The sequence below is a fragment of the Saccopteryx leptura genome, chromosome 5 (genome assembly GCF_036850995.1).
Source record: "Saccopteryx leptura isolate mSacLep1 chromosome 5, mSacLep1_pri_phased_curated, whole genome shotgun sequence".
Taxonomy (NCBI): domain Eukaryota; kingdom Metazoa; phylum Chordata; class Mammalia; order Chiroptera; family Emballonuridae; genus Saccopteryx; species Saccopteryx leptura.
The window spans coordinates 82,212,690-82,225,398 of record NC_089507.1 but is presented as its reverse complement, the minus strand read 5'-3'; the positions used below and the strand labels follow the sequence as shown (position 1 = coordinate 82,225,398).

General features: G+C 34.3%; 1 protein-coding gene across 1 annotated transcript in view; it reads right to left on the bottom strand.

Moving 5' to 3' along the window:
• MTTP (microsomal triglyceride transfer protein) overlaps positions 1–4,010 on the bottom strand; it is a 48,914-nt gene extending 44,904 nt beyond the window's left edge. The window contains exon 1 of the mRNA XM_066385317.1: positions 3,854–4,010. Coding sequence (XP_066241414.1) covers positions 3,854–3,914 — 61 coding nt within the window. The 5' untranslated portion in view covers positions 3,915–4,010. The remainder of the gene's footprint in view (positions 1–3,853) is intronic.
• Between the last annotated feature and the right edge of the window lie 8,699 nt (positions 4,011–12,709).

The following is a 12,709-nucleotide window of genomic DNA, read 5'->3' as shown; positions in this document are numbered from 1 at the left end:
CTGGAAAAGCCAGGAGAAGGTAGTGTGGAAGTGGCTATCCACATCTATAGACCCCAAAACAGTCTGCGCCCAAGCAGCAAGTCGGGAAGAACCTCAACTATGATACCAGAAGGCAGAAAAGGCCAGGACAAGCCTGAAAGGAGATGAAGTCTGTGACTCCTTCTACCATCCCCTACCTCCATCTCTTTTACATTTTAACCAGGGATACTGCTGCAGGTTCAAATATTGGCTTTATGACCAGGAAAGATATTTTGGTCAGAGGCCTTATTTTAATGACACCTATGGAGTTCTACATAAGGATTAAAGAAATACATGTTTTCTTATCTAATCCTCACAGTAATTCTGAAAGATAAGCATTACATGACAACTGAAACAAGCTGACTCTGTTCAACTCATCATAGCGGATATAACGTAGAACTTGACATTGAAATTTACTGAAATCCAAGTTTTGTGGACTACATGAAGGTCTTCTGATTAAAGGAACTATGAAAAGTAGTAGAAAGGTAGCTTTCTTTAAATTCTGAAACTTTCCAAACTATCACATTGACCTTTTATTTTTCTTACTGTTACTTGACTGGTTAATAGAATGTGAAAAGAGACAACATATAATAGATGACTTTTTCACTATGACTTAGAAGTGATAAAGCACAGGAAAGGATAAGCCTTGTTCTCCTAGGACTTTTCCCTGCATCTTTCAACAGGAGTCAAAGCCTAAAATGGCTCAAATAAGTGAATTGTGCTGTACTGTTCTCCCTGTTATCCTTTCCCTTTTGATAAATGTTTCTGTTTATTTGATCAAAGATCTGGCAACACTGAGAGATGGGGGCATATTCTATTTATATTGTTACCTTAATTTCTTTCTTAAAGGGTGTTGCTCTTTACAGTATGAAGAATGGCATTTTTTGAAGCTGATGTTAGATAAAACCAGAAAAAGAAGAATCAGCACCTCCTCAATGTGCCCCTTCTAGTGCATCTAAAATGTTTAAGTGACTTAAAAGCAAAAAAACTTAGTTTCAAACTTTTTAGGAAATATCTTAAAATACTTATAAAACTTAGATGGATACAACAGCACAGTTAATTGGCTTAAGCAAGAAGACAAAGTAGAAATGAACTAAAAGTGAGGTTTGAAGAGACATGCATTAGTAATAAGGATGATGAATCATGAGATTTAGGTCTCCAACAGACAACTGTAAGCCTAGAAGTGAGAGCAGGATAAAGGATAAGAGGAGAACATGAAAGATGGTTAATGTGAATGAATTAAAAATAATGGGTAAGACAACAACGTGAGAGAAAGACTGTAAGTGAAGAAAAAGTTCAGGTTTAGAGGTGATGAGAGTAAATAGAAAGTTTATGTGTGCGTTATTGAAAGTAAAATTACTGTAAAGGAAACCTGAAGCCCTGGTCAGGTGACTCAGTTGGTTAGAGTGTTGTACTAATAGGCCAAGGTGCAGTTTTGTTAGGGAGTATACAAGAATCAACCAATAAATGCATAAAAAAGTTGAACAGCAAATTGAGGTTTCTCTCTTTCCTTTCCTCTCTCTCTAAAATTAAAAGAAAACTACATTTCAAAAGAACAAAAAAGCACAATTAGATCCACAATTAGAAAATGATTTAAAAAAACGGGGAAAACCTGTTTTCAGAATGTTCACACTCAACGTATCATTTCTAAATAGACCCTCTTCCAGGCTGATCTGAATCCCCTTCTCCACTATCTTCACAGTGAACCTGCACTAAAATCCACCGACATCTGAGGATTTGCTAAACAATTGCATTGACAATTTTTTAAACATTTTAAAATTTTATTTATTGATTTTAGAGAGGAGAGACAGAAAGAAGAGGGGAGGAGCAGCAATCATCAATTGCCATATGTGCCTTGACCAGGTAAGCCTGATGTTTTGAACCGGTGATATCAGTGTTCCAAGTCGACACTTTACCTACGGCCCCACCACAGGTCAGGCTGCATTGACAATTAAAATAGAGATGAGTCTTGAGTGATGCATGGGATCCCCCAAATTTATAATAACCTAATTTCAAAGAATACTCTTCACAAGTAGTTTGTTTGCTAAATGTCAATAATTACAGAAATCGAGGAATTTACTTATTAAATCATGGTACTATAATACAAAAGGTTATCACATCTAGACAGAGAGAGAGAGAGAGCTGTTAAGTCCTGAATTATTTATTTATGATATTTGGCATAAGCAGCTTGTAGCATGAAGCTAATGACACTTAAGCTTTGGAACTATCACTTGCCCAGGCCCATTTCAAGGGAACCCTAGCAATGTGTACACATGCTATATCTGTTTTTCAGTAACACCCACAAAGAATATTTTTGTAATTTTTTCTTAAAGATGGCCCTTAAGTTTCGTAATCTTCAGCTTCTACAAATCTGGATTTATCACTAAATTTGTACACAAGAAACTCTAGCTATCTGTAATCTTCTAAAATTGTGTTATTGTTGCTTGTATGTATTTGAAAATATCAAGTTAGCCTATTTTTTATAAAATTAAAGTTATTTATATGGTGGGGAAAGAGAAAAACATTCAATAACTTCTATATCTCAATTATTTTTCTTAAAATAATCATGGTATTAGGTTTGATATTATGTTATAAAAATCCCTCATATTTCAAATATACCGTAGTGTATTTGACAGATACTAGAGTAAGCTCTCTATATAATAATTCTCAGTTAGATATAATTTACAAATTTTTATATTTTTCTCAAATTTCTTTTTCTTTCAGGACTGTGTCTTTAAATACCAAGCATTTTAGAAACTGGTGAAAAACATTGTCTTTAGCTCAAAAACATAAAGTGTCATTTGCGTATGTGAAATAACTTAAATTTAGCCAACCATTTATTATTCCAATAAGAAAGATTGTCTTTTCCTCATGTGAAAATTTTTATCCAAGAAATCTTAAGAAAAACTTCATTTTATCATCAAGAGCCACATATATCCTAAAAATGATTTAGAAGTTTACAAATGAACTGTTTTATAAAACTGGACCATATTATGCTAAGTTATGTGTTGGATTGGCTTTGAGAGTGTGCCACACCCTCTCTAGAGACTCAAACTGATGATTTTACAGGTACAGTCTGAAGAGTGTATGAACTAGATGGTTTAAAACAAGACTCCATATTAATACATTTTCTTACATCTTTTTGAAACCACTACTCACAAAATGTTTTTTTCTCTCAAAGGTCTCAATTCATAGGTGTTTTTAAGAGTCAATTTAAATTAAAACACAAATGATAACTAGCAACACTATTTTTCCAAAGATAATAGTTCTCCTTTTTAAAACCTATATCATGTAGATTTTCTGTAATTTATCAATTATGATAATTCTATCACTTCTAAAAAGTAATTAAATTAAATACATGTTTTACCATTTCATTCATAATTCTTTGGCAAATCAAATGCTTTTTCATTGGTTCTGATTCTTCTTGATGTCACATTGCTAAGCAACTAGAAGGAAATTTAAGAATAGTTTTTAAATCTGTTTTACAATTCAAATGAAGAAGCTGCATTCAGTGAGTAGCCAACAGCAGCAGGTAACAACAGCTGGCGTCTTTTTTCTCCCTTTTAATAATCGACCATGAATGAGAAATTAAAGCAAGAAGCACACTAATCTGAGGAACTGAAATGAGAAGGAACCTGTTTTCTTAATGTATGGAGGAACTTGAACTTGGTTTTCATTCTAATCCTGTCATGCCTTCACAAACATTCTATATTCAATGGTTTTGAAGAGGGTTTAGTTAGAAACTCTTTCACTATTTGCACTTAAATACACACACACACACCTTTTCCCTTCAACGACTAAAATTGAAGTTTAGCAAAAGGCAACACAAACTTACCTTTAACAGAAGCTGAATATGAGGAAATAAAGCAGAGAAAAAGCACCGCAAGAAGAATCATATTGACTAGTCACCCCCTGATGCATGCAGTACCCAGCAGAGTCACTAAGAAGTGGACTCTTCTGATGGCAGTAAGGCAATGGCCCTCCTTAGACCCTGCAATGATAATGTTTATCTTTGGGGAAAGGTCAGATTCCAAACTCCAAAATCAGGACCTAAGTTCACCAAAGAGCTCACTGTTAATGATTAAACATAGGTGGGCTGTAGTTTTCAGTCTTTCACTCTTTAATTTTTTTTTACTTAGTAAGAAAAATCAAGAAAATTTTCACTTTTGAGAGCAGAACTGAATGAGTCTACCTTCTTGTAAATTAGAAGTACTTAGGGATACTTGAGAAAAACTGGTGATGGTATTTTTCTGCTCAATAATAATCATCATGCTTATAATATTAAATGTCTATCTTCATGTTTTACCACTTTATGTGGAAAGGTAGTGAAGATTCTGAAACTCAGATAAACTTAATTGAATTTTATTATGATTTGTATGCTCATCTTTGAATTTTTATACCATGTATGCACGTGGTATAAAAGAAATCACTCTGAATTTTAGGGCTTATTAGAAGAAATCACTCTGAATTTTAGGGCTTAAAGTTAAAAATTTAAAATTGTATCACCATCAAACACTTCAAAATAATGTTAGAGTAAATAGAGCTTTCATTTCTGAAACCTAGATAATTCTCCTTATGTGTGAAACTATACAGGGCTGTAGTAAATCAGCATTGTCTATTATTAACATGCTAGCAGGCCAATTGAGTATATATATCATAGTAGGACTCTAGCTATATCTATGACAGGAAATATTTAATTTTCTGAGTCCCCAAACTAGCTGAATGGAGTTGCTCGTGCTTTCTAAATCCCATTTCTAGGAAGAGATTCAGAGGGGAATTCCAGCCCTTCTCACTTTTGCTACAGAAAATTAGAAAACATTTCCAGAATCAAAGCAAATACCCTAGTATGGCTAAGGCCATATTAACTGAACCACCTTTTATCCTTGGAAACTCCCACAAGAGAGACTTGATGTGAACAAAACCTGCTAACATGAGGTAGTTTGGGTGGCATGTGCGGTGGTTTTGACAAAGGAGGAATAAAGTACTGGTGGAAAGCTCTTTGAATGAGCTTGAAAATACTTAAGGCCATGTTTAATTATAAAATAGGTTCTTAAATGTATCTTTGTCTTTATCAAAACACTTTCTTAGCATCCTACTCAAGTTTAATTTAGACAACCCAGGTAAAAGATAGCCAACTTGATAGGGTAACACAATGAAATATAAAATTTTAAATCTACAAAGTTTATATAAAAAAACTGAAAGTTGAAAATTGTTCATCTTTATCATCTATTGAGATTAGAATTTCATTTGTTGCCTTAAATTTTGAATGGAAACTATGGTTAAATTACCTATCAAAAATAAACTGTTTGGTTGTGATAATTAAAGTTATAAATGTTTTCCTGGGTAAAGAGACAAGGCCATTCTTGGAAAAATACCTTTGTTGAAGAAAAGTAAGGTTTTTTTATGAACAGTAGGTATTATATGATAAATACAAGGTAATAAAAAATTTCTTTATTGTGTTATATTTGAATAGATTGCTATATGTTTCAACAATTTCTGAATTTCAATCATAGGGATATGAAGTCTTTATAATCACTTAAACTTTGCATCCTTATTTATTTAAATTAAGGACTAGTTTGACTCTCGTGTGATTTTATGAGAACTGTCTTTTGTACTTCCATTGGGGCTCGCGGTTCCATAGACCTTTACTGTCTGTAGTTAGACAAAGTGGTGCATAATACGTGTCTCTTCGGGTAAAGTACCATTTGTTGTCGGGTACCAGAGTCCAACCAATAAAAAGCATATCACTATTGCCTAATAAATACTGTTTCACTTGAGAATTTGCTTTCCACTAGAAAGCTCCTATAAGTCACTGTATTAGTCATTTCAACATACATTGTTCAAATAAGGCTGCTTCTGTTGGTGATAAATAACATCATTCTTTTATATTTTTCTTGTAACTTTTTCTATTTACAAAGACATTTGAAAGACTTAAGATTATTACACTAGAGGTGAAATAAAAATGCCACTTTCCATATTCCGTGAATATTGTATACCAGAGAAGAGGCATTCTCCTTTGTTACTTTGTTGATCAAGCAGAGCAAACATTGTATAATATGTGAGAGATACCTTCCAAAACACCTAAGCTATTTTACATGGCATGTTAAGCAATACAGAAGCACAGCACAGAATAAAAATAACAAGCGCTGCCATCTAGGGATTACTCTGTAGTATTCACTATAATAAGCACTTTACATTCTTTATATTATAACAACCACTTTACATATTAGAAAAATGAGGCTCAGATTAATTTAGTAAAATGATTTAAGAAATATAGAAAAACAAACCTTGAAATCCAGACACAATATTCTCCTTTACTTAAAAAATATCAGAGATAAAAAATGGAAAAATTGATTTCTTATGGATTAAATAGAATTATTCATTGGAACTGTACTTTAATAAGTCCATCACAATTTTGTATAGGGGTGTACTGAGCACTTGATTATTGTGGCTAGATGTGGCCAGTTGAAATAACAGGAGAAAGTACTGACTTGTGCTAGCCACATCAAAATCAAATAACAAATTTTAAAACAATGCTATTACAATATAATTCCACTGGTAGTACATGACACTGTGGAATACTGCTATATTACTATTTTGAGTGATAAATAGGAGACTAAGAAATAAAGATGGATGACTAATTCCAAAGTACAGCTATGTTTCTGGTTAAGTATCAGAGGTTGCTAGGAGTTAACTCATTTTCCTTGATTAGAAGATAAATAAATTTCACCCCACTAAAGGTGGAAGAAAATGCATTACTCAACTAGATATAGATATAGTAAGTCAGGATGTACAATAGAAATACAGAAATAAAAAAGCCTTTATAGCATCAGAACACTTTACTATTCCTAGAAGGAATCAATAAAATTGTAGAGGGGTACTTCAAGTTATCCTTAAGTAGTCTCAATAAACTCTTAGTTTCAGTTCAATGAAGGAATTCACCTTTTTAAGAAATCCCACAAAAAATATTTGTTAAGAATATTCTTATGATATGATGAAATCTTTTTTACTATGGCAAAGTTATAAAATATACTATTTTCTTTTCTAATTGAATTTTATTGGGCTGATATTAATAAAATTATATAGGTTTCAGGTATACAATCCTATAATACATAATCTTTACTGTATATATACTATTTGAAAGGTACAGTTTAAGAATTCTGTTTTAGCAACTAAATACTCACTAAATGTCTTTCCTTAACAAAAGTAAATTTGAGACCTAGGTTTGAAACATTTGGAATTTAAGATTCTCCAAAACAGAAAGTGGTCAAAAATATGTTATGGGTCAAATACAGTCATCCTAAGAGGAATCTAACTTTATATTATCTTTAGCCACACAAAACTGAATTTCTAGCATTTAAAGGAGAGAACTGATGGCTCTTCCAGTAGATGTAAGAGGCTCCCTTTTTCTTTTGCTTTGTAAAGAAAACAAAATTTAAATTTTGATCAGAATTTTATTTATAAAGACATTTCCCATGTAGCCTGTATCCAGTTACACCTATTAAAATCTTACATTAGTGTAATAGATTCATTAATATTAAGAAACCAATATCGATATATTAACTAAAATCCATACCTTAGATTTCCTTAGTTCTTATCAAATGCTTTTTTCCCCGGAAGACCCCATCTAGAATACAATACTACATTTAGTTGTCATGTATCCTTAAGTGCCACTTGTTTTGAGAGTTATTTGTAGGATGCTCTTCTATTGGAGTCTGTGGTATGTTTTTCTCATGGTTTGACAAGGCTTATAGATTTGGGGGAGGAAGACCACAGAGATGCCATTTTCATCACATCCTGTCAAAGGTAAAATGCTATCAACATGATTTATTACTATTGATGTTGACCTTGATCACCCTCCTGAGCAGTGCTGTTAGGCTTCTACACTGAAAAGTTACTTATTTTCACTTTAAAAAAAATACTATTCTCTTTGGAAAGAAGTACTATGTATAGCTAATATTAAGGATTAGGGAGTTACCTTCTTCCTAGAGAGTGAATTATCTATATAAATCATTTGGAATTCCCCTGTGTAAGATATTTGTCTCTTCTCCCTACTTAATTATCATTGGTATCAGTATGGATTTATGAATATTTATTTTATATTTTGCGTGCGTGTGTGTGTGTGTGTGTAAAGCATTTCCTTAATTTCTACCACTACAAGATACCCATTTCATCTTGTGTATTTTTGTGTCATTTCTCCAAGGAGTTCTGGTTCCTTGGTATTAGAAATCAAGAACCGGGCACAAAGTATGCTATTTCTACAAGTTTTCCAAGCTGTGAACACAGATTATCTCCACATTTATTTAGATATTTCTGTTATCAGTTTTGTCATTTCCCTCATATATATCCTGTATATGTTTTGTTAGATTTATACCTAAGCATATCTATTTTGGATTCTAATTTTTTTTATTGCAAGTTCCAATTGTTCATTGAGCTAGGAAATCAATTGACTTTTGTATGTTAACTTTGTATCCTGTGACCTTCCTATAATCACTTATTAGTTCCACAGGGTTTTTGTGGTTGATTTGGGTGGTTATTTTTTTTTAAAGACAATGTCATTCAAGAACAGTTTTACTTATTTTTATTTCATTTCTTGTCTTATTGCATTAGTTAGGACTTCTAGTATGATGTTGAAAATATCTGTGCACTTTTTATATTACATATTCTTTTCTGAGTCCTGTCACTCCTCTTCAAATATTTTCTCCAATCACTTTGTATTTTCAGTTTTAGGTTGTTCATTTAAAACATTTCTCTCAACTTGTTTTGATATATTGGGCTATATTTTTCTTTTGTCCTTGCTTCATATTCACTTTTATTATAACTTTTAATAGGACTCAACTCTGATCTTTTTTTGTGAAATATTTTAAGGCTAAACAAATTATTCTGTACTTTTAAGTGGGTGAGTGAGTAGCTTTTCTGGCCTCATGGTTCTAAAGCTTCCTTTCCTGGTGTTTTCTTGTTATTTCTGAGCTATCTCCTCCTCTTCTCTCCCACATTTATCAGGACCTGTTTTATTTTTTCCTCTATTGTCCCTATCCAAATCAATCAGAATTCTTCTCCCAAAAGTTTTTCCTTAGTGTTGGGCTTTGTGCAAGAAGAAAACTCAGGTTTAAGTTTTCAGAGTTCAACTTTCCCACTCCACATTCAGATCTTTCTGCTCATCCCTTTGTATTCTCCTTGAAATGCCAGTCTGCCAGTTTTGCTGATTTCACATGATCTCCTTCACTTTTCAAGTGAATACCTATTGGTAGTTTTGGGGTCCTTCCATTCTCAAAGGTTTCATACCCTATGTTGTTTTCCCACTATTTTATCCTACATGGATGTTAATATTGAGTTGGTGGCTTGTTCCCACCCACTCATATCTTGAGCTTTATAAGAATTTTCACTTAGTTATATAGTAGTTATGATCTGAGCATGTTGTCATTAGTGTAACTTTTCTATCTTAGATGCTACACCTATTTTTATGAGAAGATTCAGACTACACTGCCTCCACAGTCACCTTTCAGAGTCTTCAATATTCATAAATTACTTGGGAGCAGGATGTGGAGGGGGTCAGTGAATAAAGAATTAAGAGACAGTTTAAACTTTTACTATATTTGTGAAGTCAATCAAAATGCAAGTTGAAATGATTATAAATGATAGGTTGATTGTGTTTTCAGATACCTTTCCAGTCAACTTTAAAAATTAGTTTACATTTGGTTTTCCTAGTTGGAAATTTATAGTTGTCCCTTGGTATCCACAGGGGCTTGGTTCCAGAATGCCATAGATACCAAAATCCAAGGGTACTCAACTTCCTTATATAAAATGAAGTATTATTTGCATATTAACCTATGCACATCCTCCCATATACTTTAAGTCTCACCTAGAATACTTATACCTAACATAATGTAAACACTGTGTAAATAGTTATTATACTGTATTGTTAGGGAATAACCACAAGAAAAAAACTGTGTATATGTTCAACACAGCATAACCATCATAGGCCTAACTACATACAGGGTGGCCCAAAAGTAGGTTTACAAATGTTCATATGAAAAAACAATAATTAATAAAAAAAATAACACAAAATAAGCTGTGTCACATACTCACAACTGTAAACCTACTTTGCCCCACCCTGTAGTACAGGTCAGCAACAATGTGACTTTTAGAAGAATTATTTTATATATCCTTGGTTGAATCTGAGAAATGTGGAATCCAGATCCAGAGGGCGGACTGTACTCACAAATGTTGCTCTATATTCCCATACCTCCCCCCACTCCAACTTGCTATACTCTCAAACTTAATGAAATATCAGAATTAGGCTTAAAATAATGATATATGTGATGACTACCCAATGTTCTCAGGCCAAACATTTGGAGGATCTCATAACTGTTTATTACTATGGTTTTGTGTACCAAAATTCGACTTCTGTCTGTAGTCCCCTTCTCACTCTACAATCTACGGTTCCATTTAACTGGCTGCCAATTGTCTGAATCTGTTTCAGACATGTTTTGTTTAGCCTCCTCAGTATTAAAAATATATATATAGTTGACAACACTTAAAAACCAGGTTTTACATAAAAATTTAGATTTCTATCTGCTCTTAAAAAATTGAGATCTGATGTCAATAAACCCACATTCCTACTGGGAACTTGTACCCTGATTAAATAGAATATGTGCTCTCATGTGTGACACTGTTCTCCCAGACAGCCTTTTCCTTTTGTTACTTTCAGGTCCTCATAACCATTATAGACCTGTAACAATGGACAACATCTCTTTGATTTCAATTTCTTATGTTGGCTTAAACTACCAAGTATGTGATGATTTCTAAATCTGTTTTCTACTTAGATGTCCTGCAAACTCACCAGAACCCACATATTCAAATACAAACTTTTTTTTTCCAAAACTTATTTTTCTCCCACTATTCTCTAAAGCAAGGGTCCCCAAACTTCGGCCTGCAGGCTGCATGCGACCCCCTGAGGCCATGTATCCACCCCCACCGCACTTCCAGAAGGGGCACCTCTTTCATTGGTGGTTAGTGAGAGAATAGAGGAAACATGCAGCAGTGGACTTCCCACAGAAGAGGCCCACCACTGCTGCTGCAGATGCCCAGGACGCTGTATACACAGGCTGATCACCACCATCCCTGAATACAGCACTGGAGGCGGTGCTGGGCAAGGTGGCATGTTTTCAAGTTGCCAAGCTAATAGCGTGCACTGGTAGACCATTCGTGGAGGGATAATTTGTTAAAGAGTGCCTTCTTTCTGCTGCCAAAGAGATGTGTCCAGAAAAGGCAGACTTATTTAGTACAATTAGTCTTTCAGGATCTACAATTACACCAAGGATTGAAGAAATGGGAGACAATTTGCATCAGCATTTGCAAAACTCTGCAAGAAAACTTTCCTATTTTTCCTTGGCACTCGACGAGAGCAAAGATGTTCGTGATTCTGTACAACTTATAATTTTTATTCGTGGGACAAATGACAATTTCGAAGTCACAGAAGAGTTTGCTGCACTGCAAAGCATCAAAGGAACTTCAAGAGAGGATATCTCTGAAAAGGTTTCCCAAACTGTGAAGGATTTGGAGCTGGACTGGGCTAAGCTAGCCAGTGTGATAACTGAAGGTGCTCCTGGCATGGTGGGGTCTAAGAAAGGAGTAATTGCTCACATTAACCAAGAGATGGACAAATGTAACCATTCTCATCCAATAGCCAGACACTGCCTCATCCACCAACAAGCGCTATGTAGTAAACCACTGAAGTGGGACTCTGTTATGAAAATTGTGGTATCTTGTGTTAACTTTATTAGAGCTAATGCACTAAACCACAGACAATTTCAGGAATTTCTGTCTGAGCTAAATGTTGCCTATGAAGACGTTCTGTACCACACAGAAGTCCATTGGCTGAGTCGAGGGAGAGTGGGAGTTTTGAGACATTTCTATGACTTACTTCCACAGATTACAGCTTTTATGCTTTCAAAAAACAAAGAAATACCAGAGCTCAATGATGCAGAATGGAAATGGCACCTCGCCTTTCTGACAAATGTAACAGAGCTACTCAACAGTTTCAATGTGCAACTTCAAGGAAAAGGGAAGCTCATCTGTGATATGCAATCACATGTGAAAGCATTTGAAGTAAAATTAGGCCTCCGTGTTAAACAAGTTGAGGAAAATTTCTGCCATCTCCCCTTAACTCAAAATCTGTTAGCAGAAAAACTTTTGATTGCATTCCCAAAAGAAACGTGTGGATTCACTGGAAAAGTTGCAAAAGGAGTTCCAATTCAGATTTAAAGAGCTTCATCTCCATGAACAGGACATACAGCTTTTCCATAACCCATTTTCTATTGACATTGAAAATGTGGATACAATTTACCAAATGGAACTGGCTGAACTGCAGCAGTGTGACTCTCTGAAAGACGCATTCAAGTCAAGCAGCTTGCCTAATTTCTATGCATCTCTCCCCTCTGAGACATATCCTAATCACAGGAACCCTGCATTCAAAATGGCAACTATCTTTGGCAGCACTTATGTCTGTGAACAGACTTTTTCCAGAATGAAACACCTGAAATCTCTAACTAGACCTAGACTAACTGATGCATCACTTGTTACAGCTAGCAGGGACAAATATGGAATCAGACATTGACCATCTCATTAGCCAAAAGCAGGCCCATAGTTCCCATTGAAATACTGGTCAGTTTGTTGATTTAAATGTACT